This window comes from Amphimedon queenslandica, unplaced genomic scaffold, assembly GCF_000090795.2.
Source record: "Amphimedon queenslandica unplaced genomic scaffold, v1.1 AMPQUscaffold_13520, whole genome shotgun sequence".
In the NCBI taxonomy this organism is placed as follows: domain Eukaryota; kingdom Metazoa; phylum Porifera; class Demospongiae; order Haplosclerida; family Niphatidae; genus Amphimedon; species Amphimedon queenslandica.
Window position 1 is genome coordinate 445,747 of NW_003546244.1, and position 24,661 is coordinate 470,407.

The following is a 24,661-nucleotide window of genomic DNA, read 5'->3' on the forward strand; positions in this document are numbered from 1 at the left end:
GTTAAAGGGTGGGGCTCGAATATTTTGGGTTTGGCTGAATAAGGAAATGAAAAAATGACTTCAAATCACTCTCACTGTGAGGCCTGTTTCTCTCTCTACTGCTCCTCTTTTGAAGGCTGTCTCTATACTAGCTGTCCAGCATGTAGCATTAACCTTCACGAGTGTAAACTTGAGGATCACCAACTCGTTTGTCGAGAGGTAACAGTCCCCTGCATTAACAGTGATTATGGCTGCACAGCAAGACTAAAAAGACACAGCATGCCTCGTCATTTGACTGAGGACTGCTCCCTCATTCATACTGAGGACATTCCTTCTACTGAGATGGTTTCGTGTCAGCATTGCTCTCAGACGCTGCAAGAAACCGACCTCAACGATCATTACTTGATCTGTGATTTTATTCCAGTTCCATGCACCAATGCTTCATTTGGTTGTGGTCTGATGCTCAGACGCATTGATATTAACTCTCACTTAAAGTCTTGTCCTGCGAGTATCATACAGTGTTTGTATGCACACACTCGAGCTCAAAGATTAGAAGACGAAGAATTTTCCTTCAGAGATGAAAACGAGCAACTCCCAGATGAGAAATTTCTCTTGCACGATAAAGAGGCATCTTTGCATTCTTCCCTCCTCACTTTCACTCCAAGCAGAAGCCTAAATTTCTATCCTATGCTTCGGGATTTGGACGACCACGAGACACTTGCTAGAGGGAAAGGAGTCCTTAGCGATACCTCGTTAGTGTGTGGGCGGTTTGTACGAAGAGACCAGTACGAGTCTCACCTGCTCTCTCACTTGGAACTAGTCGATGACCTACCACTTAAAATCCAACGCTGTCCTCTCACTCAATTCGGTTGCACTCATGGGACTGTTGTCTTCCGGCCATCACCGATAGGATACATTTTAGATTATAATAAAGGATTGCATAGTTTTTATATCACACAGGAGATCTCATCAGAAGCTAATGGAGCCTCTCATAGCCAGTATGCAATCAATATTGCTAAAAAGCAAGAGCTTGCTCAATATGGATATGGTGAGGATGGGGAAGGAAGTTATGATGTTCTCGGGCAGCTCCCGTTAGAAATTTTGCTCCAAATTATGTCACATTTGGACTCATTGAGTCTTTGGTCTCTCTCGCAGGTCAACAGGTACATAAGGAGCATGTGTGAGGATTTGCTTACAACTAGAGGAATAGTGTATTTCTACTGGGGAAAAATGGTTAGTCCAATGTCTTGGGAAATGTATTTTCACTTTCTTTTAATCTTTTTTTATTTAGTTTAACAAGAGGAATTGGATAGAAAGTCCAAAGGTAATAATTTAATTTTTTATTAATTATTATTATTATTCTCCTTGATTTATAGATATGGACATTTCCCCAAGTTTTTTCTAACGCTCATCGCTGGAGGATCGACCCAACTGCCTTTCCCTGTGCACACATGCAGTCGTGTGAAACATATGCATCAATAGTGCAGTCTGAAAGACCAGAGTTCAGTAAAGAATGCATGTATGACCTTAAAGAAGCAAAATACATTCCATTTTCAACTAGTAGGAACTAAATTTTTAAAAATATGTTTATAGACAGAATTTATTACCATATTATTTATTTTTTATTTCTGATGGGAAGTGGAAGTTGATAATTATCAGTTTTAATTTTTTTAATATTATAAGGACAGTGTATGAGGTGTTCATTAATGGTTGCTACTGGGCTAACTGGCTCCCATGAAATTACTGGAGAAATAGTTCTTGGAAAAGTCCACTTCTATAAAAGTATAGCATGACTTCTACACTATGTATCAATATACTATTTACCTTTCTACTTTGATGCCATCTATCATCAATATTCTTCTCCCAACAAAAATAAATAACTCCTTTTACATTTAAAAACGTCTCACAAAGGTCTCTAAAAATCCGATTTACTTGAGAAAGACTCCAAAGACTTAGAGAGTCCAGATAACCAATGATATTATATAGGAGCTCAACTGGTAGGTGTTCTATTGCCGTGCTATGCTGATGCTCCACATTCTGTAATGTGTCACTCACTTTGTATGAGACAGTAAAACAGGACATTAATGCACTATAATCAGTATGTCCTCTTGATGGCTCATAGGTCTGTACACCAAAGCGACATCCAAGAGACAGCAGAGGACAACGTATGATTCTCATCGACAAGAAATCAACTTCAAGGCTTTGATGATTGAAAGCATGGGACTGGAATTGATCTCTTCGTAAAATAGCTCCACAGAAAAAAGAGTGGCAGAGTTTGGAGGAGTCTTTCCTGTGATAAATGTACGATTGGCTAAGATGATAGTCTGAGAGCATAAGTCTATAGTTATTTGTTAAAACCTTAGAAAATTTTTCAGGAGCAATAAAATATTCACTGCCTACGGTGCACCATAGACTAGTCTTTTTAGCATCGAAAGGTTTGTTCCCTCCCTCTCTGCCAGTAATAATGCTTGGTGGTTCTGCTGCAATCATGATTTTGATGTCTTGTTGCAGTAACTTCTCATCTGCAAGGAGGTCATGATGAGCTGATTGGCTCCAATTATAGTCCAATTGCCACCTCTGGCGAACAAAGCGGCACAAGACAGAAGAAGCAGGGCAGGACTCCAAATGAGGTCCTAAAAGAGACCTCCTTAGCACTTGATCACACCCATACTGTTGATTAATACAAGGAACGGGGGAGTCCGGACAAATACAGGCAGTGTGCTCGCTCAGCTTGCATTTGTGGAGTCTTGTATCACAATTAGGACAGGGAACTACAGGGCAGGAGGACCCCTGAAAGTCACAGAAAGAGAAGAAGCAAAAATTGCAATGATGGTGATCATCCATTGATTAATCAATAAATTTATTAACCGCAGGCTGACCCCGCCCATATTAATTAAATGACGTCATTGGTAAGAACATTATAAGTACTATAAATACCTAAAACTATAATAAAATTGGTGCTTTGGAGCCTTTTTTAGCAAAAATAGATAGGTAGAAAAATTTGTGCATCTAACAATCTCATCCTGCAAAAATGAAAATTAAATTGGTCAAGGACCATTTAATACAGTCTTTTGTCATCAAATTTTTGAGCAACTTTTAAAATGTGTAAAAATTCAAGTTTGATCGAAATCAGCTCAAACTTGCTACACAGCATTAGTGCATGTATATGTATCAAGAAAAATTATAAAAATAAAGAATTTTCTACTTTTCATTTTTGACAAAATTTGACCAAAATTGCTGTACTATAGTACAGGGACTTTAGCATAATTTTTGAGCAAATTAAAAAACTTGTAAAAAATCTAATTTTGATTGAAATCAGTTAAAAGATTCCACACAACATAAGAACATGTATATGCATCAAAAAAATATCTAAATGGAAAGTTTTCTCTGAGCTATACCGGTATGCTATTTTTTTACAAAATACCCTGTACTATAGCCCATGGTCTCAGGTCAAGTTTTAGTACATCTCATAATTTTGATTGAAATTAGATACTTAGCATCAGAATTGTGCCCTCTTTATTATTTCATCATAGGTTATCACATATTATCCCACAAAAGAATGGAGAAGCCCCACAAATTGTCGGTTTCCTTGGCAATCCAGACAGCTCTATCAAAACCTTGGTCAGCCCAGGCTATTATATTGCTAAACTAACTCTTTGCTAATTTGTTACAGCCTTGCCTCTTTTTGCTTCAGACATAACAACAAGCCCAGCTTAATCTCCTAATGGTTACATTAGCTGTAATTATAATAATTCTTTATTCTGGCATTAATATAAGCTAGGTACTTTTGATTTTTGAATAGAGTAGATTGAGCAGTTGCCATGTTTATTGTCAAAGAGTGCCCGTGAGAGAATTCCCTTCTTTGCTCCTGTTAGGTAAGACATTAACAGGATGCTCTAATTGACAAAATAGTGGGCAGTCCACATTGAGTGTGTGAAGCAGTTATGAAAACATGCCTTTAGCAATTAGCGAACCTCTAAGTTTTGAATTTTATGTACCATTTAATGAAAGAGGGACTTGCTCAAGGCGGGTAGTTGCAATTCCATAATTATTCCTGATCGCCTTTAACCAGGTGTCTATTTCTTACGATTCTGCCTAAATGTCTTCATCAAGTGACATGCAATGGATGTGTTGTCCCTTCACACAAGAGATGACAGCCTAAGCAACATATGGTATGCATAAACAGCTCTCCCCACAGACCTCCCTAAAACTGGAGCCTCTTCTCTCTAAATGATATTCATTCCCTTTCCAGCTATACTCCTCCACTGCTGACTCACCTCATGGGTATACATCAGTTTAAAAAAGCCCGCCAGGTGCAGACACAAAGTCCTAACCAATGTTTGAACATCAGATTTTTATCTCACCTTTTCTCGGCCATAATGTTTTGATGTCTCTTTTGATAAGACCAGAACTGTATTTTTAATATTTGACCAGTTTTCTTAGAATGCTAATCTAATTGTGTAAACTGACCAGTGTAGGATTTAGAAATAACGAGATCATTGTTCGGCAATTAAATTTTAAGATCCTTGTATTTTTTTATCCTTTCAATAGATTCCTCAAGAGCTGTTAAAATTGTTAATTAGAGCTAGCTCTGCACTGGATAGCTATAGGGTGGAGTTCCATGTTATGGCTTCCTTCCTTTCACTATAAAGCAGGTTCTAACCTTCAATACAGCCATTGTTGTGCAGCCTTAAAATGTTTCAAAGACAGCTTCTCCTTTTACTCTTTCTACTACTGGTTTCCATCTGCAATGGATTTCGACATGTCATATTGAGCTCTTGCAAAGAATGCTACAAAACGCTTGACAGTCCTCCTGAGCCAACCACAGAGGAAGCAGAGACTCTCCTCTCAAGATGCTGGGCGATCTGTGTTGACAAGGTACCCACTTAAGCACTTGACAGACTAGCCGCAATGTTTGTGCGATTACAAGTATTCATTGCTTAAGCCACTTGATAGCCCCGGCCGCGCACTTACAGGCTATGAATAATGAAACTCTCTTATCTTTCTCCTCCCTTGCATATTATAGCTTCCAGAGTATTGTCCATCCTGCTCATTAGTCCCTTCATTCCAAGTGAGCCCACTGCAATAAACCATTACATTATAATCACTGCACTCTTTGCTATACAGTCATCACAGTGGAGCTCTCTCAACTATTATGAGATCCGTAACTGCACTATGTATCAAAAGGTAAAAAAAAATAGTATTTTTGCAAGAAATTTTATGTTTTCAACAGCTTGCAGACTGCCAAAGAGGATGTACATTGGCTCACTCAAATAGAAGTAGTACTCCTGATACAGCTAGCTGCACAAACCAATGCGTAAGTACTTATTAAGCAAGACAACGATGCATGATTGATGCTTGCCTGTTTCAGATATCTCAGTGTCCTAATGCAAGTAAATACGACTCAGTAGACTGCAGTGTTTCATGTGTAAGTTTGATTGATATACTAAGAATAATTATGTGTACTTGTTATTAGGATGATCTATGCTGTGAAAGTGGTTGTAGGGCATACTCTGAAACGAATGGTAAAGCATATTAAAATGATACCTTATATCATAATTACTTCATTAATAGACTCTTTATCACTGCCATTGCCTTTGGAAGAACCAAAATTAACCTCTACCACTACTTTAATAGGGGAAGATGGAACACAAAGGGAAGATGGAGGACGATTTGTGTATAATTTTATGATTGATCAATCATCAATGGAGAGTAGTGGGGATGGGATGATAAGACAAACAAGAATGACAACATTTGTCTTCAAAATAAAGTTTAAAAATAAGACACATTTTATCTCAAAGGTAAGAAGAGAGCAATACCAAGCCATGCGTCACCCTTTCATTACAGAGAACCAGCACTGGCATATTAAACATTAGATATCTCTCATGCGAGGAAAATGTCCATATCTCTTACAAAGCAGTGATGCATGATAGCACAAGCAATTACTCAGAGGAGACTATTGTAAATGTTGATGGTAGCAAAGAATTGCTTGGATATCCTGAACAAGTGATGGGTTGGCCACCGGAGTCTATTCATGATCAATCCATAGACACCTACTTTGAGGATGATTTGCGTGAAGGCTACACTGGACATGCAGTTAGTTACTTTTCATGGATAAAACCAAACAGTATGCAAGGAAATAAATCTCATAATCTGTTTAGCTTGTGCTTTATATAGACTCACAATTTATTAGTCATTACCAATTGAGGCTGTTATCCCAGGAGAGTGACTGTGGTGGTGTACACGTTCTCTATGAATACTGCATTGATAGAGTAAAAATAATTTATACGATAATGATAATTTTTAATATTTGTCCACTTCATTTAGGATGCTACTAGCATGATAATTGAGGCAATAAATAATACACATCCATTGATGTTTGATTGCACGTACCTAGCCACTGTAAGCTATTTGATGTTATTCCCATGTTATTCTCCTTTTTATTCCTTAGCTCATTGTTTATCCTCAAATTCCAGGTATTGCAACCCAGCAGCAGGCGATAAGGGTAAAACGTAAGTTATCATCAAGACTCTGCAATAGATCCAAAAAAATACTTTTCATACAGCAGTAAGTGACCCAGTGGCGCCAAAGCTATTTTGTCAGCGGGAGTTTCAGCCTGACGGTACGATGACTCTGTACGCTACATGGGATGCATCTTATGATGAAAAGTTATTTGAGGCAATGGAATCGTTTGTTGTAACACTGCAATTATTTGATAACCTAACTCAGAATATTATTGTAACAGAGATCTATGAGCCGGAATACATTAGACCAAAAGTGAGATATGCATATATTGTATGGAGTGCTCTTTATGTAGCAGTTTAGATCAATGAGACAATTTATGTTTATCAGGCGAGAAATAAGCGAGTAGTTAATGATCATGATCAACTCTATAGAATATTGGTGAGTCACTTAATCTATCATTATCTTTATCATCATTATTTATTATTACTTATTTTTATTTTATAAAGGTGACTTCAATCAGTAACAATCGTTTTCCATGGAGGAAAATGCCCCCACGCTCCGTATGTTACCTGCATACTCTAGCAGTCGAGCCTGATGCCATCAATTCTAGTACAATTGAGATACGAAAGCTAGAATTTACAAATGCTAACTTGTTCTTAAACCTCTCGTGGGAGCCTTCACTAGCACCTAATGGTAGAGTCACTAAGTATATGGTCCGTATAGCAAGAAACTCATTGCTTCCATCAGAATCAGACAGTCCAACGGATTATTCATATAAGCACGCCACTGACGTGAGACTTTGCAGCCATAGATACATTAGATCTATTTTAATATTTTTCCCAACAGGGCACTGAGACTGAAGCTGTCGTGAACACGAGTGAGATTTATCAAATAGACAAAGTTTCTTGCCTTTACCTTCAGGTATACGCATAGCTAGCTCATCTATTATTACTATTTATGTCATTTTGTAATTAATACAGATTCGTTTAATGAATGATTTCTTATGGAGCAATTGGACTAAGCCGGTCCTCCTGTACAAATATCCTGATAATCCTTTTTGTGACTTCACTCCAACTATTGGTGTCACTATAGATACGACCATTGAACCAGCTGAACAAAGACCAGTTGGTAAGGAGCATGACTACATAATGTAATTTGTGCCTACACTTGTCTCTGTAACCATAATAAGCAACTATTGCTGGACGGTGAGAACCAGCCGAATGGACTCATCAATACCTGCCAATAATATTGTATTTCCTCTCCATAGGAACTATTGTTGGAGGAGTCTTTGGTGGCCTTTTCGGTTTTGTTCTCCTCAGCCTTTTTTGTACAGGGATTTTCATCCTCTGTAGGAGATACAGGAGAAGAAATAGATACCTGGAAGCTTTCAAGGTAAGATATACAAATGAATTTCTACTCTTCAGGACTGAGATAATATTAAATATTCCACTTGATTCAACCATATTAATAATTAAATTTGCTTTGTCTGAAGCTAATGTGACATACTCATATACTTAATGATGTACGTGCACATCCATTGTGTGACTGGACAAAGCTCTTATTCTCATTAATCCCAAGCTCATGTTCTTCCTCTCCTACAGGATGATGTCAATTCTAATGCTCTTTACATCAGAGGGCCAATGAGCCCAGCTGTTGTCTTCCCACCAAAATCCCTTGACTCTCCAAGACTAGACGAGTGGGAGATTCCTGCCAACCTGGTTGTTGTTGAGAAGAGACTAGGCGAAGGATGTTTTGGAGAAGTGTTCCAGGGTGTTGTGAAGGGTCCCATCAATAACTCAAAAGTCCAGGCATCATTTAAGAACGCTATATGCCCAGTGGTTGCCATAAAGCTACTTAAATGTAAGTGTATGATAATTACATGCATGTACTCGTAATTCTATTCATTTTAATTTTTTATAGCCACGGCTTCAGGAAGTGAAAAGATGGATTTCCTACAGGAGATAGAGACAATGAAGTGCGTGGCAAAGGGGAACAATCCTCACGTTGTGAATATGATTGGCTGTGTGACCATACAGGAGCCGCTCTGTCTCATCACTGAGTTTGTTAAGCATGGAGATCTTCTCTCTTACTTGCAATCTATAAGAAAGATGGTAAGAATGCACGTATGTGTGTATGTACATGTATGTACATGTATGGTAATTGGTATTATTTATTTGGAGGCTGGACTGTGGGTTTAGGATATGATAATGTAGTCCTGGCTTCTCTATGGGTCAGTGATCATTTCTCAAAGTACACTCACACCATTGAAGCCTAATAATAATGTCCTTCATGCATCACTAATCATTTATGAGGACATTGCACTCTTATATTAAAGCTAGTTTTACATTCGACGAAACGGTCAAAAAGTGCGTGGGCGATTTGACCTTTTGACGCAAAAACGCTTTGAAGTTGACGCAAAATTGGTCAAATTCAATTTTGCGTTCATTTGCATTGCGTTTTGTGTTGAGTATAAACCAGGCTTTAGACCCAATTATGTATACATACATGCACCATTATCTTTTCATGCATTGTTCCAAGCATCGAAAGTGCACTCACAAATACATGTATGTCTACAAGCTAATTTATAATTATTTAAAATTGACAATTAGAGTGATGCGTACCTTTGAATATTTATTATTGTATTTTTGTAGATAGCATATAGACAAAACCAGGCGAGTAATTCAGCCAAAACAGGGTCCAAAGCCAGCGATCCTAACCCATACATGGTGAGGAAGATAGACAATAGTCGTCTCTAATTATTATTATTAGTAATTGATTGCTTTTTGTTGTATTGTTCAGATACCCTCACTGGAGGTTGATTCTCCTTCAAGGAAATCTGTAGTGTCAGTCCCGGATGGACCTTATTCTGAACTGGGGGAGATCGACTCTGTCAATTTACTATCATTTGCATATCAGATAGCATCAGGAATGGTAAGAGATAGAGAGAAAAAAAGGGCACTACTATACTGTATAATCAGAGCACTGTATATCAATATTTCTTTGTCATTCTTTCCATAGGAATTTCTTGCCAGTTTGGGCATAGTCCACAGAGATCTCGCTTGTCGTAATATTTTAGTGGACGATGGGAAGTCGCTCAAAATATCGGACTTTGGGATGTCCAGGCTGGTAGCTGCTAATGACGTGTACATAAAGAACACTCGTGGGCGCATGCCTTGGAAGTGGATGGCAATAGAGTCCATTACCAATAGAGAGTTCACAACAGCATCTGATGTGTGGGCCTATGGTGTTACACTCTGGGAGATAGCAACACTTGGTAAGAGAGAGAGAGAGAGAGAGAGGGAGAGGGAGAGTTGCTTTTCCAAATTTAAAATGCTTAGCGCAAAATTCCTACATAAGATAAGGGCATTGATAATTTTAAAATAAGATTTTAATAATAAGTTCTAAAGATGTTTAAAACTATAAATTTTGCAGTTACTTTATTAGTAATGCGGTAGCGTTACTAAGTAGGATTCACCCCCAAACAAAATGGCTGCCATGACTTTTGCAGCCTTGCTATATTCAGATTATAATAAGTCAACATTACTTTGTTTCTTGTGGATAGGTGGATTTCCTTATCCTACTATTACTAACTCGGAACTGTTGGAGCACCTCCAGAAAGGAATAAGACTGGAGAAGCCAGAAAACTGCTCTGAGGACGTGTAAGCAACAAACAACATCTAGTGTAAACAGTTTAATTTTATAATCGTTTGACTAATTAATCACAGAATCCACCACCCACCGGATTGCTAATCAAATTTTGCTTTAACAGTATAGTGCCAGGGTTTCCCTCAAAGCATGCTACGTGAGCTAAATGCATGCTTCATGAGCTGACAAGCACTATGATAGTACACATACATGGCTTTTGGAGCAACATTAAAAATTTAGCTAGAACTTGCTACATGGCATAAAAATTTATGTATATGCATCAGAAAAATATAAAAAATGAATAATTTTCTTCTAGTCATTTTTGGCAAAATTTGACCAAGGACCTTGTACTACAGTACAGGAACTTTGGTCCAATTTTTGAGTAACTTTAAAAATTTTGTGAAAAAACTAATTTTGGTCGGAATTAGCTCAAACTTGCTAGACAGCATAAAAACATGCATGGGTATCAGAAAAAAATTATAAAATTTGAGAATTCTTTTGAAGCCATTTTTGACAAAATACCAATTTTTGAGCAGTTTTAAAATCCACTGACAAGAACCTGCATATGCACTATGCCAAAGCCCTGTGAGTAGTGCTAATATCACACAGCATAAGCTTAGTTGCATTAGTACATTATGCTTATACGCTATATTTGATAACCAAAGAAGTGAATAATTGTAATTGTTGTCAATTTTGTGTATACTAAACCATATATAGGTAATTATACAACAAAACTAAATTAAACTGTAACCTAACAATTCAGTGCTATCTGTGATTGTACACAGAGGTCATTTTATAATCTTTTCTGTGTTCCTTTAGGTATAAAATAATGCTTGAATGTTGGAAGAGTGATCCTTCAGAGAGACTCTCCTTCACTGCTCTACGTGCCAAGTTTGACAGCCTCATATCCGGCCAGCAGGGGCATGTCCCGTACATTGATCTAGACATAGACGACTGTAAACCTTATTACACTACCATTGATTCAGACAGTGAAGAAAAGCAAGCTAGCTCTGATGCAGGCACTCTGACATCCATTGACTCAATATCTCCATTACCTCGAGAGATCAGTAGCACACGCTTTGATGTTATCCGTCCAATGCTTGATTCTAGCAGCGAAGGGCTCCCCCGCCCAATTGAGAATCCCTATGTTGATACTCCAACAAAGACCAAACCTCATGAAGTGAGACTTGATGAGGATCATGATGTATTTGAGTCTCCATTGAAGAAAGGAGGAGGAGGCTGTATGGCAGAAGTCGCTTGATTGATGAAATGTACAGTTGACTTTGACTTTTTTTTGCATATAGTTCATCACTAACTGTCACTTGCTTTTTTGTATTATACTGTACAATAATAATAATGATTATTATTATTATTACTAATATTGATAACATTTGTGTTTGTTTATTAATTAATACCTAGTTATGATTTGTATTATTTTGTAAATAATAATAATATTTTTTGTAAATATTGCTTTGTACTGTAGAGTTATTTTTAAAAGAGTGCTTGGTGTTTGTCACGTGTTGTCAATAGGATGCATTCCATAGGTCTATCTGTTGTACTAATCTTGTGTGCAGACAACAGTTGATTAGCCTGGCCTAACATGTGGTCAAAAAGGTGGGCAGTGTTATGCAAATAAAGCCTTAGCAATATTTATATAACATCAGTGGTTACGCAATATAATAGATCAGATAGTCCCAATATAGTAGCAGTGTAGCCAGGCAGGGAACAAAAACAACTTAGCCATCAACAACCTTCTCGATCTGTAAGCAGTTGCTCAAGGACACCTAGAGTACAAGGTGAGTCTCCCTCATCAAAGGAAGGGATGGTTTGTAAAACACAGGATCAGCTCACCACAAATATCCAGAGAAGATCTCTAGATCTCATTCATTTCTCTTACACTGTAGATCAGCTACTTATCAGAGAAAGATGCCTCCTCTAGTGATCTTCCTAATGGTCCTGGTCACTCTTACCAGAAGCCCTTATTCTGCTTCACTCAGCCCCATTGGTTCTGGCACAGGTGGAGAAGAAGAGTGTGTCATTGAGCCCAATGAATGCAGGCCACCACAGCAAAGGCTGCTAAGGAACATCACTGAACTAGAACTTTCGTTAAATGTAAGTTATCTACAATAGTGCATCGTTGATGATTGAGCTGAGAGGCTGAGTTGTGGTTGGCATTGATGACAGTAGACTGTGATGTCTTTAAAGTGTAAGCCTGTCTTCTTCTTCTTCTATTTTGTTGTTATTGAGTCTACCAGTGATGCTCCTGGAGTGCTCCAGTTAATACAAACACAGTGGGAAATTATTTCCTGTACATGTTGCCTGTACGGGCACACTCTAATTGTATTAAGTCATCAATATTATTACTAGATATTATCTCTTTGTATAATTATTCTCATATTTTAGGAGAACCTACCACCACCAGCACAGCCTCCAGTAATCACTGATGCTTTTGATCCATTCATTTACATGATTGAACTAAATGAGCTGATTCCTCCTTCGCTCGGAGTCAGTAGCTACATCCTAAGAATATCTTCTATAAATCTCACTTTGTTTGAGCGCCTACAGCATCAAGTCAGTTAGAATGTTGTGTAATAGTCTCGTACTACTAGGTGTGGTTGCTTTGTAGGTGAACTTGAAACACAATCTCTCCTTTGTCGATTTTGCCTGTTCAAAGGTCAATCTCTCCATTGCTTGGGTAGTCAACGAAACACACTCAGAGTTCTCCCCTTCAGTCACTCTATGTCTTGACTCAGGTACAGTGATTTAAAAAATGATAATAAATGCAATAATAAAACCATAACAGGAGTTCCTGGTCCAGTGACTAGTTTGACACACACAATTGAAGGAAGAGAAAACTGCAGTCAAAGGAATGAGGCAATCATTACTTTTAATTGGGCACCACCAGAAGGTAGTAATGCTGTTTAATATCATAAGTAGCTATCAATAAATTTTGTAGATAATTATCTGCTATCGCATTACATGCTACTTTTGGTTCCAGCCGAGTCAGCAATGAGTTCTTCATGTCTAACTTATAATGTAATTGAATTTATATTATAGCAGTCAATGATCATACTAGCAAATACTTTTATTTAATCAACAGGAATCAATTTCAAGTGTAGGTCAAAATCATTCAGTCATTCTGCAGTTTCCATGTACATACAGTGCATCAGTAAGTCTTCATGACACTAATTTATGTACCTACAACATAGATCTATATGTCACTTGCATACGTGATGTAAATTAAATTGTCTTATAATGTTTATAGTTGATATCATATCCTGGAGCCCATTCTAAGCAAATAGATGTCACAACAAGTAAGATTAATAATATATATATATGCTTACCAAGTATTATAAATATACTTTATAGTACCGAAGCCATCAATAAATATCTCTTGTTCAAGTCTATTTGATCCAGAGTCAATGCACTATAATGTCACTGCAGAGTTCACAGTGAGCCCTAACAACTGCTTGGTCTTGGGATACATTGCAACATACGTACTTAAGATCTATGCATACAGGGCAAACTTTGGAGGAACTCAAAGATTAGGAGGACAGATAGACCAGAAAAATATCGAAATAGTATGATGGCCATTGAAAAAATACTATCTTTATAAGTGTAACTGTTGAGCATGCGTGTATGACTAGCAACCCAGTCTCTTTTAAAATATATTACTTTATTATAGGATGGAGCCTTTCAAGATTCACACGAATATACATTGACTAATTTTGAGCCACGTAGACCTGGCGAGGGATACACCATTGAATTACAAACAAAGTTTCGGGGTATTCCCTCAGATATAGCTGATAATGTCTGGTCTCGTATACTCTCTAAACCAGACTGTCTATCAGGTTTTGCTCCTCCCATACCACCGGAACAGATTAAAACAGTTGATATAACAAACTTTAGTTTCAGCAATAATAGGATTGCCAGTTTCACAGTCAAATGGGATCAGCCTTTGAGACCTAATGGAAACATAACAGAGTATCAGATAAGAATACTAAGCAGACAAAACACAGACCTAATATCTCCTATAAATAATATTCCTGTAAGTGTAATAATTTGCCATATTGTGAATCCATGATCTACATATACATAATAGGACGACATCCAAGAGTATAATATCAGTTTTTTGCTTCTAATGGTGTTCAATGAGATTTCTGTTCAAGTGAGATCAACTAACAACTGGTGCCAGCAGTTAAGTGGATGCTACAGTGATTGGAGTGATCCCGTTACAAGAGAAGTTGTGGCAGTATCATCATCTTCAATAACCCCATCACCTCCTACTCCTAGTGTCACAAGAACACCAGTAGATGATGGTAAGTACATACAATAAATGAAGTATCAGAACTCTGTCCTTTCCAACAGGCAAATCCACACCAATCCCTTTGCTCTGGCTACTAATTGGATCAGGGGTTCTGGCACTGATCCTAGTTGCAGTCATAGCTATAATAGTTGTAGTCTGCTGCCAGCATGGATGGTGCTGTATCAAAAGGGACTATCCAATGGACCCACCCATCCACATAGCAGAGTCCGGCATAATCCCTCTACTTCAGATCAAGCGCCAGGTAATGGACGAGTGGGAGATACCGAGAGAGATACTAGAGGTCCGTAAAGACCAGACCCTTGGCTCCGGCTGCTTTGGTGAAGTATTTAAAGGTTTCCTCCAAAAGAATTATGTGTTGACTAAGAGACGATTGAGCCATGATCACGACCTTCACAGCAGAAGAGGATCACTACCTCAGGAAACATACCCAGTGGCTGTGAAGAAGCTGAAAAGTAAGAGAAAAAAGAGACTTTTATAGAAAAACTGTTTCATTAATTATGGCAGGTATCGCTGACGGGAAGGAGAGGTCTGACTTCCTCAAAGAGATTGAAGTCATGAAGACTGTCTCTTCCACTGACAGCGACTTGAGACGATTTGTCGTGAACATGCTAGGCTGCTGCAGTCTGGAGGAACCAATGCTTCTTGTAGTCGAGTTTGTGGAGAATGGAGACTTGCTGAACTATCTTAGACGAATGAAAAGGAAAGCACAAGTAATTCTTATCACAGTATTAGCATAATATGACCATGTATCCATTCTGTGTACATATAGGGGAATAACTCTACAGCTCCACCAGCCCCATACTTGGTAAGAGATTGATAACATTAAATAGATAATAGTATGAGTGGATTTACCCTTTGTTTATAGGAGCCACTGGGTAGCTACTCCCTCTTAGAGCCAAAGAGTGAGCTGGACAATGAAGGCTTTCTAACTGAGAGAAACCTACTCGATTTCTCTAGACAAATTGCATCTGGAATGGTAAAGGAGAACCATAGAATGATTTACCTTTTGCTTTATAATAGGAGTACTTGTCCAGTCTTGGCATAATACACAGGGACCTTGCCTGTCGCAATGTCCTTGTGGGAAAAGAAAAGAACCTCAAAATATCCGACTTTGGTCTCTCTCGAGTTGTCCTCAGTGATATGGTATACACACTCACTAATCACGGCCGGTTGCCATTACGATGGATGGCACTGGAATCAATATTCCAAAGAGAATTCACAACAAGCTCTGATGTATGGTCGTACGGTGTTGCATTGTGGGAAATATGCACTATGGGTAAGAGTATCAGCACGTGTGTGCCTCCATGCATGCAACGAGCAATTAGTAATGTATGGCTTGTTTGTTTAGAGCAGCTTACCCAAATAGAGTAGCATTATAATTCTTATCTCTTTATCTACAGGAGCATTTCCTTATGCAACAATGCAAGAGAAGGAGCTGCTCAAGCTCTTAAAGAAAGGCTACAGATTACCAAAGCCACAGAATTGTTCACAAGACATGTAAGACAACAAGGAATATCCTTTGCTATTATAATTCACAAACTATCATGAGCCATACATAACCTTAGGCCAACACACACACACACCATGTCTAATACACAAGTCAATAAAGCACTAATAATAATAATATCTATTCATAGCAGAATATATTGCCTATGTTTACAAACTCCTTATATGCATTATGACATGTGTTTCTCATTACCAAATACACTACTACAGACATATCATACACCCACCATCCTTCCTCCATCCTTCCACTCATTTAATATTTTGACTTATTCTTCCTTTCTCCCCCCCACACACATACACACAACAGGTTTGAAGTGATGCACCAGTGCTGGCACCCCAACCCCCAAGGCCGCCCAACGTTCTCAAACCTCCACAAACTCTTTGACTACTTCCTCTCCCGTCACACTCAAGAGCTCTATCCATACATTGACATGGAATGCAATGTACCGTACACTTACGACCACCTCACACACAAGAGTATCACAGACTACAAGAAAGACGAGACAGAAGATGAAGAAGAAGAAATACTATACATAGAGGATGAAGAGGAGGTGAGGGAGATGGAGGAAACCAATGACTGCCATAGTGCCAAGGACTTGAGTACTGCTGGCTCAAATGAGAAGCTACTTGATGAAAGCACACAATCCAGTAACGTAAGCGAGACCCAAACTCAAGAAGAGTCGACGTACGATAAACTACGCGTGGACCATCCTTTCCTTGTCAGGATGTCAGGACAGAAGAATGGTAGCCATGATCCACAGACCATGCTCCATGACGATTATTTCGAGGACTACATAGAGGAGAACATCGAGGACTACTGCCTGCGAGCTTTTGAAGAGTACAATCCAATGTGGCTCAAGAAGCTATCGACAATAACCGAAGCAAGCTGTGAGGATTATGATGAGAACAGCTAACCCCATAGCTATCCATAGTGAACCTATCATATAATATATCATTTATACAGTTATTATACGATCATCATTGTGAACTCTCTCTTTCTCTTCTCTCTCTCTTCCATATGTTACATATCTTAATTCTAGTAGTACTTGATCCATAAAAAAACATTTTTACCAAATTAATTTATAGTTTCTTGTGCATTAGTTAGTAACTGTGTCATTATTGTTAGTATCTGAGGCCATGGCTCGTTGCTATTGTGTAACTTCTTTGAGTAAGAACTCAGTGTCGCCCTAGATAAAGGAAAAATAGATTGTAGTCATTGTACGCACACACACACACACACACAGATAATCACAGTTCATACTTATATAGTTACTGTTCCTTGCACACATTATAAACATAGAGGAGGTGTGGCAATTAAAGCAAATGCACCCACAAAATGACATTTAAAAAACTTAAAAAAATTAATGAATAATAATCCCATCCCTAGCTGTAACACAAAGAGCCTCACTGAATGAAGGCCAGTCTGTCTTTCTCCTGTTTTCTGTTATCCATCCACACACTGTAATCTTGCTCTGACCAGCTCTGTACCTTCATTAACCGAAGGAGTAAAGTTTAGTGTGGGTGGAGCTTGCTTACTTGATGAGGTGACTTCATTTCAGGCGGAGCATAAGAAAAGAGTAAATTAAGGACATAGCTATGAGGGATAATGTCACCAACTCCAGCAGGCTGTGACAAGAAATTATCAGGAGCAAGGAACAATAGTCTCCTAAAATTACATGTATACATGTACATGTATAATAATAAATACATGTACATGTACATGTATACCGTAGTGATCGCAGCATTTTATGAGGATGTCCTAACTCTGTTGTTTTCGGACAAAATGGAATCAGAGCCAACTCAATCTGTTAGGAGTAGAACACATACATCCTAAGGTAATATGGTCCTGTACTTGCGCCATGTCACTTGTAATTTTCATTTTTCCTCCGTCAGTGAGTGGACGAATGAGACAGACGTGTCTCACATACACTTCTAGGGTCCGACTGGCAACACCTCTTAGGAGAGGAGAGAGATCATCTTGACAGGAAAAGAGAGAAAAGTGTTCTTGAAATATTCTAGTCGTGAACGACTAAAAGCAAGTCAAAAATTAACGCGGGAATCCATTAAAATTATGATACCGACCAGCATTTCTCTGATAAATCCAGAGCAAGGGACATCAGTTGATTCCCTCCTTGATAACTGAGACCTACCAAGAATATCATACGCATACATTTACGTGTATATATAACCAGTAACCATGAGGCTTTCTATGTAGCATTACATATGTAGTACATTGATGTCCTGCTTACATCTTAGCTTGCTCAGTGAAGTTCTCCTTGTGCATGCTGGCCACCATTGCTTCCATGACAGTCTGCACCTCATCCACAAATAACTGGATGATACCAACTTTAACAGAATGAGTCTCCTACAAAGCAAATGAAATAGCATTATTAAGTAGCTTAAGTACTATTGTTCTTCTTTATTACCTCAATCACTGAGCTTATTCTCTTCTTGCCTATCTCGAGCAATGAAGATGAATTGATGAAATGCTACAGCAAAAAAATTTATAATTAGCTTAATACTTAATATAGCTTTGGCTTCTTTGAAATGCTTGTAACCTGTAAATTATTTGTCGGAAACAGCTCAAACTTTCTACATAGCATAAGGACATCAATATGTATTGGAAAATGTAATAAAAATTTGGGGTAATTTCGGAGCCATTTTTCGGAAAAAACCATGGGCTATAGTACAGGGTATTTTTCAGAATTTGGCCAATTTTTTTAAATGGCTGTAACTTTAAAATTTTAAGTTGAAATCAGCTCAAACTTTCTACATAGCATAAGGACATCAATATGCATTAGAAAATGTAATAAAAATTTGGGGTGATTTCAGAGCCATTTTTCAGAAAAAACCATGGGCTATAGTACAGGAGGTTTTTCAGAAATCGGTCTGCTTTTTTAAAATGGTCATAACTCAAAAATTATTTGTCCGAATCGGCTCAAACTTTCCACATAGCATAAGGACATCAATATGTATCAGAAAATGTAATAAAAATTTGAGGTGATTTTGGAGCCATTTTTCAGAAAAAAAACCATGGGCTATATTATAGTACAGGGTATTTTTCAGAAATCGGCCCATTTTTTAAAATGGCCATAACTCAAAAAATTAAAGTCGGAATCAGCTCAAACTTTCTACATAGCATAAGGACATCAATATGTATCAGAAAATGTAATAAAAATTGGGAGTGATTTCGGAGCCATTTTTCAGAAAAAACCATGGACTATTGCTCTTTTCAAAAATTGGCTGCATATTCCCAAAATCCTACTCTTGATAAAAAAGAAAGTTTACATGATGTGCACCTCGTGTGATAGTGTCTCAAATTGATCTAAAATGTTAACAATCGCTATGTTCCTCTGTTGAGAGGAATTAGGTGGACCAGAAACTTGCAAAGTCACTTTACCAGTAATCACCTAATGAGAGAGAGAGAGAGAGAGAAAGAGGAAGAAGAGGGAGAGAGTAAGACTGATCATAATATAAGTATTTCCTCACCAGTTGCTCACACTTTACATTAAACAGCTGGACTGCTTTACTCACAGTGCTTGCCAGCAACTCTGCCAACGGGACACAAGAGCCACACAAATTGAGCTCCCTAGATCAAGAACTTAAAACTATTCCAATTAATGCACCTACCCAGTGAGCAGCTGAACAAATGAAAGTATCTCGTCCTCCTTGGGAAGGTTTCTTGGAGAAGATGCGAAAAGTTGATTAACCGACTCGGATAAACGAGTGAAGAGTCTAGTCGTGAAAACCTTCTCAAACTGAGACAAAGACTTCACGAGGGCATCCTGCCGCTGCTGGGCGGAGCCCAGTGTCTGAGTCCCACTGGTCTGAGAGTTTAGGAACGAAATTCCAGAGGAACGAGACTGAGTCTCTGACTGAGAGCGGAGCTGTTCAACTTGAGAGAGCAGATCGTTGAATATTAAGAGGAGTTTCGGATAATCGTTCTCAAAGGCTTGGTTTAAGAATGCTGAAGCTATACAGTACGAGAATAAGAACAATTAAACTTGAGCTTCATGTAATCTGTTCAAGGCTTCAAACTCCTTCTCTCTCTCTCTTTACCTTTGGCTGCAGTAGAGAATTCAATGCTAATATTATCAGTAATTGTATTCCAAAAGCATTGGAGCAATTTATGAGCTTCACTCTACAAAAAAAAACACCAACATGTGAAGGAATATTAATAAAATAATATCCTTAATAAATACTAACTCCATTTATTGATGATAAAAAGGTAATTTGTGTTGAAGGATCTCTTTTCTTTGATAGCACAACTTCTAATTGATGTGCCTGTAAAAAAATCATGCTTGAGCCTCAACTCTACTACTCTAGTTCACTGAATCAAGAGAGCATTACTTGTTTATAAATCTTCATCAAAGCTCCTGAGAGTTTCTCTAAACGGCTCCACAGGAGACCCTTCCAGTTGGCTCCGCCCCCTGAAGCCCCTCCCCCAAACCGCCCACCATTAGAGTTACCGTTACCTTATCAAATAATGAAAAAACAGTCAAAAAATTAATTATAGTACCTGATAACGTTTGAAGTAAAGTGGAAGGGTCGATTGCGTTCTGTATCTCGTGCTGAACTGCATCACGATACGATCCTAACACCACTACTATGGTTGCCTCTAGCTGACTCAGATTGTAAAATACTTGTAATGCCACGCCCACGTGGGTAGGATTCTAAAAATAGTAACGCACATTTAATTTCTAAATAATGCCTACCAGATGTTCTAGCCCTTGTATTAACATTTTCTTAGCTTGCGACTCTATTTCTCGTCTGACTCTTTGCAGCCATGCCTTCTCATTATCAATCACCTATAACACAATAATAATAATAATAACAATAATAATAATAATAATAATAATTATTATTATTATTATTATTATTAAATTACTTCAATCCCTGCTAGGTTGTGTCCTTCCATCAATTGGTCTATTTCATTAAAAGTCTGAGCTACTTTTGTGATCTCTTTGATTCCTCCCTGCATTAGTGTCTTTACTCTCTTAGTCAGATACATCATTCGAATGACTGTCCTCAATAAATCACAAGCCGACTGAATTACACATACAATGTAATTTAAAATACACGAGAGTATAATGCGTACCTGTAATCTTGCAAGTTGTGCAGTTCTTGACAATATCTTTTGATAAGGATCAATTATTTTAGTACTTATTCTAAAGTTAAATAATAATAATAATATAATGATGATAATATTTTGTATCCCATACATGTACCTGTCGACAGCTGTTGTCAATGAGTCAATGCGTGACTGCATCATTTTTAAAACACCTGAGCAAAAATTAATAATAATAATAATAATAATAATAAAATTAACATTAATAATTATTACCTTCCAAAGCTTCAATGCCAGTCGCTTGAGACAGCAAATCCTCATAATGCGTCACTACCTGTTACAATAAATGAAATATTAATTGGCCACTCTTACCCTCATCATACCTGTGTGTAGAGCTCATTATCAAGCTCACTAATTCCTCTCATTAGCTTGTGTAATAATTCCCCAACAGTCTGGCACTGTATTGCTTGACTAGCAAATCCTTTGGGATCAAAATCTTCCCCGAGAAGAGGCTGGAGTGAATCTAAAATAAATGTTATAAAATATAATCGTTAGCATGTTATTAGCCTTACCATCTGTGGCTAAATCTGATAAAACTTGAAGACTTGTTGCCGCCATGCTTAAATGGGCGTGACACAACAATACGGAAGAATACGGATTGTGTACAACCAGGCGTTGCAGAAACTAGGCGAGGCTCAAAGGGCGTAGCTCGTTTTGCAGCAAACAAAAATGGGTTTAGCATTACTAACAACGGTCTTCTTCTTTGTCCTGTACTCATCAGTTCAAGCAGATAACGTCACTTGTATAAGCAACTATGCAGATCTAAAGGATGCTCTCAGAGATAAAGAAACTGACAATGTTAGACGACTACTTGACACTTTCTATCCTCCAGATGGCTCACCAGTACATTTTCTCTATGTTACTTACTGCCTAAGTGATTCTAAAACCGAGTGCAACCCAACATTTGGTACATATAACTACCACTGGGCAGATACCAGACTTCTACTGGTGATTGAGCCAAATCTACTCGTTTCTTTGACCCTGGATTTCATTAAACTTGGTGTTAAAGAAATTACTCTAACTATTAGTCCACCATTTTGTTCTAATGAAAGTGAAAGCAATGTGATACTACTTGATACACTGACGACATGGGTAAGTATTGCAATTTTACAAATTATTAATTCATCATCGTTTTTATTTTTTTAGTTAAAGCATTATGCAACTAGTGATGAGGATGAATCGGATAGAGGCTATGTAGCTTATGTGTCTGGCTCCGAGTTTCCTATCACCACTGAGAACCTTATTTTCCAGCTCCTTGTACCTTATGGTCTACTAACAGTTGTCATTAATATCCTCATCATCCTAAGTTTCAGGGTTTGTTCAAGGACAATGGCAGAGAGAATTGATAAAGCAGTAGAAAGAGCTATTTCCACGGTTCAGTCTAGTGTATCTGATGAGCAGGAAGAAAAGGAAAGGCCTCCTTTCCTTAAGACCATTTCTTCACCTGGTCATAATACTTTTTATGTTTTAGCTGTGGTGTTTCTGACAGTCTATGATATGAGATTATTTACAACCATTGAAACAAAATATAATTATCTCAGTTGGTTTGTCTTCTTTCCAGTACCATTCATTGCTCCTTTGTGCTTAACTGTCGGTGTTATCACTCCAATTTGTATCAAAGGCATTGGATATTTACGAGGGGCTACAGAATATGAAACCAAAAAAGACACAATCAATCATATAATGACCATAGCACTACTCATCACATTAAGTTCTTTTGCTCTCTTTCATGGGTTTTGGATGGCTATGCTGTTTGCTGTTTATCCTTCTATTGCTCTATCAAGAGCTCTCATCCTGATCCCAATGTACTTGCCAATATTGATCATATACAGGAAGATACCTTATTTTGTTAGAAAATTTCGTGAACTGTATAAAAAGAGAGGTAGAAAGGATGGTAATCAAGATGGCAAGGTCACAATAGCTGCTTTATGTTATGTTGTCTTTGTAATTGTGGTGATGTGGCCTGCTGTACTACTTCTCATCAATTATATATCCAATTACTTCATTATTGTGAATGAGCTTGCAGGAGACATTTTGCAGCTCATAGTGATTGTTGCCATTGTGACACTCATCACATATCGCTTAGCTAAAGTTTTTGTCGAGGTTGATCAAGAAGATGAAGATACTGGATATGGAGAGGCAGATGATGAAGTAAACCTTCCATATGGAGAAGTGAACAATAGCTATGAACCACCAAGTGAAGAGGTAAGAGGACTGAATTATGAGGGTATAAAAGAGACGACAATACAAATGGAAGAGACCACACTGCATGCAGGAAGGGAAAATGAAGTTGATGCTGATGATGAAACTATGCCAATCCCTTATAATGATGGGGAGAACAGGGCCATGCCTGTTCCATATGTATTAGTTAAATAAACATATTTTACATAGCTACAGTCTGTTATTTATAGCTGCTGCTTTACTTTTATATTCTTTATTTTTATTTGCAAAAATAAAAAATTGCGTGGGATGTAAAGGTGGGTGGAACTAAAATAAGGGTGGGGCTCACTGTACAATTGATTATTAATGATACCAAGAGCTTGCTCTTGGTATTACTCTTGATAATACTTATTGAAAAGAATCAATGAAAGTAGTAAATGAAAACTACTTTTACATATATGTATATATATATATATATATATATATATATATATATATGTATATATATATATATATATATATATGCAACAATACGGAAGAATAAGCATTGAATAGTCTACAAGCATCTGTAGGGGTTTACAGCAAACAGAAATGGGGCTAGCTTTACTGACAGCAGTCTTCTTTGTTCTGTACTCATCAGTTCAAGCAGATAACATCACTTGTATAAGCAACTATGCAGATCTAAAGGATGCTCTCAGAGATAAAGAAACTGACAATGTTAGAATACTACTTGATACTTTCTATGCTCCAAATGGTTCACTAGTACACTTTCTCAATGTTACTTACTGCTTAAGTGATTCTAAAACCGAGTGCAACCCAACATTTGGTACATACAACTACCACTGGGCAGATAACGGACTTCTACTGCTGATTGAGCCAGGTCTATTCATTTCTTTGACCATGGATTTCATTAGTCTTGGTGTTACAAATATTACTCTAATTATTAGCCCACCATTTTGTTCTAATGAAAGTGAAAGCAATGAGAGACTACTTAATACACTGACGACATGGGTAAGTATTGCAATTATTAATTTATTATCATTTTTCATAATATTGTTTATAGTTAAAAAAATATGCAACTAGTGATGAGGATGAATCGGATAGAGGCTATGTAGCAGCTTATGTGCCTGGTTCCGAATTTCCCATCAATGATCAATCTCTCCATCTCCAGCTTGTTGTGCCTTTAGGCTTACTAACAGTTGTCATTAATGTCCTCATCATCCTAAGTTTCAGGGTTTGTTCAAGGACAATGGCAGAGAGGATTGATAAAGCAGTAGAAAGAGCTATTTCCACGGTTCAGTCTAGTGTATCTGATGAGCAGGAAGAAAAGGAAAGGCCTCCCCTCCTTGAGACTATTTCTTCACCTGGTCATAATACCTTTTATGTTTTAGCTGTGGTGTTTCTAACAATCTACGATATGAGATTATTTGTATCCATTAGTCCAAAATACA

The 24,661-nt window shown here is 37.7% G+C and overlaps 6 protein-coding genes across 8 annotated transcripts in view; 4 read left to right on the forward strand and 2 right to left on the reverse strand.

The window, feature by feature from the left end:
* Positions 1-20: 20 nt before the first annotated feature.
* LOC105312416 (F-box only protein 40-like) lies at positions 21-1,671 on the forward strand. Its single transcript, XM_011405043.2, has 3 exons — positions 21-1,212; positions 1,271-1,303; positions 1,356-1,671. The coding sequence occupies exons 1-3, from the start codon at positions 55-57 to the stop codon at positions 1,548-1,550; spliced, it is 1,386 nt and encodes a 461-aa protein (XP_011403345.1). The 5' UTR covers positions 21-54; the 3' UTR covers positions 1,551-1,671.
* LOC109581314 (F-box only protein 40-like) lies at positions 1,586-2,905 on the reverse strand. Its single transcript, XM_019995344.1, has 2 exons — positions 1,804-2,905; positions 1,586-1,753 (listed from the first exon to the last, which is right to left on the reverse strand). The coding sequence occupies exons 1-2, from the start codon at positions 2,821-2,823 to the stop codon at positions 1,595-1,597; spliced, it is 1,179 nt and encodes a 392-aa protein (XP_019850903.1). The 5' UTR covers positions 2,824-2,905; the 3' UTR covers positions 1,586-1,594.
* Positions 2,906-4,591: 1,686 nt separating this feature from the next.
* LOC100636517 (uncharacterized) lies at positions 4,592-11,486 on the forward strand. Of its 2 annotated transcripts, none has more exons than XM_019995305.1 (24): positions 4,592-4,857; positions 5,006-5,050; positions 5,107-5,166; positions 5,213-5,296; positions 5,351-5,407; positions 5,456-5,504; positions 5,554-5,780; positions 5,827-6,106; positions 6,157-6,251; positions 6,307-6,381; positions 6,431-6,491; positions 6,545-6,756; positions 6,805-6,882; positions 6,951-7,235; positions 7,291-7,365; positions 7,425-7,572; positions 7,712-7,836; positions 8,046-8,304; positions 8,365-8,555; positions 9,096-9,170; positions 9,244-9,375; positions 9,463-9,718; positions 10,007-10,103; positions 10,909-11,486. In XM_019995305.1, the coding sequence occupies exons 1-24, from the start codon at positions 4,675-4,677 to the stop codon at positions 11,348-11,350; spliced, it is 3,591 nt and encodes a 1,196-aa protein (XP_019850864.1). In that variant the 5' UTR covers positions 4,592-4,674; the 3' UTR covers positions 11,351-11,486. The 2 variants fall into 2 exon arrangements, with proteins under 2 accessions (XP_019850864.1, XP_019850871.1); XM_019995312.1 differs by having other exon boundaries at positions 6,548-6,756.
* Positions 11,487-11,775: 289 nt separating this feature from the next.
* On the forward strand, positions 11,776-17,001 carry LOC105312429 (uncharacterized). The gene is made up of 18 exons (XM_019995321.1): positions 11,776-11,885; positions 11,994-12,201; positions 12,493-12,660; positions 12,716-12,842; positions 12,893-12,997; positions 13,046-13,125; positions 13,190-13,258; positions 13,355-13,403; positions 13,459-13,670; positions 13,775-14,137; positions 14,192-14,408; positions 14,458-14,868; positions 14,921-15,126; positions 15,186-15,221; positions 15,282-15,392; positions 15,437-15,692; positions 15,817-15,913; positions 16,230-17,001. The coding sequence occupies exons 2-18, from the start codon at positions 12,016-12,018 to the stop codon at positions 16,834-16,836; spliced, it is 3,300 nt and encodes a 1,099-aa protein (XP_019850880.1). The 5' UTR covers positions 11,776-11,885; positions 11,994-12,015; the 3' UTR covers positions 16,837-17,001.
* LOC100636644 (conserved oligomeric Golgi complex subunit 5-like) lies at positions 16,956-21,647 on the reverse strand. Its single transcript, XM_019995326.1, has 22 exons — positions 21,563-21,647; positions 21,374-21,513; positions 21,267-21,324; positions 21,151-21,205; positions 21,021-21,090; positions 20,811-20,969; positions 20,638-20,730; positions 20,442-20,595; positions 20,273-20,397; positions 20,129-20,206; positions 19,982-20,063; positions 19,553-19,895; positions 19,412-19,511; positions 19,222-19,332; positions 18,349-18,411; positions 18,172-18,287; positions 18,005-18,068; positions 17,775-17,951; positions 17,651-17,727; positions 17,459-17,588; positions 17,331-17,410; positions 16,956-17,109 (listed from the first exon to the last, which is right to left on the reverse strand). The coding sequence occupies exons 1-22, from the start codon at positions 21,606-21,608 to the stop codon at positions 16,998-17,000; spliced, it is 2,433 nt and encodes an 810-aa protein (XP_019850885.1). The 5' UTR covers positions 21,609-21,647; the 3' UTR covers positions 16,956-16,997.
* Positions 21,648-21,707: 60 nt separating this feature from the next.
* The window catches only part of LOC109581309 (uncharacterized), an 8,253-nt gene continuing 5,299 nt past the window's right edge, over positions 21,708-24,661 (forward strand). Inside the window, exons 1-2 of one of the 2 annotated variants that reach the window (XM_019995334.1) lie at positions 21,708-22,142; positions 22,197-23,339. In XM_019995334.1, the coding sequence (XP_019850893.1) occupies positions 21,720-22,142; positions 22,197-23,339 (1,566 nt within the window). In that variant the 5' untranslated portion in view covers positions 21,708-21,719. Of the gene's footprint in view, positions 22,143-22,196; positions 23,527-24,661 lie in introns of those variants that run through there. The other variant, XM_019995331.1, reaches the window with a different exon arrangement.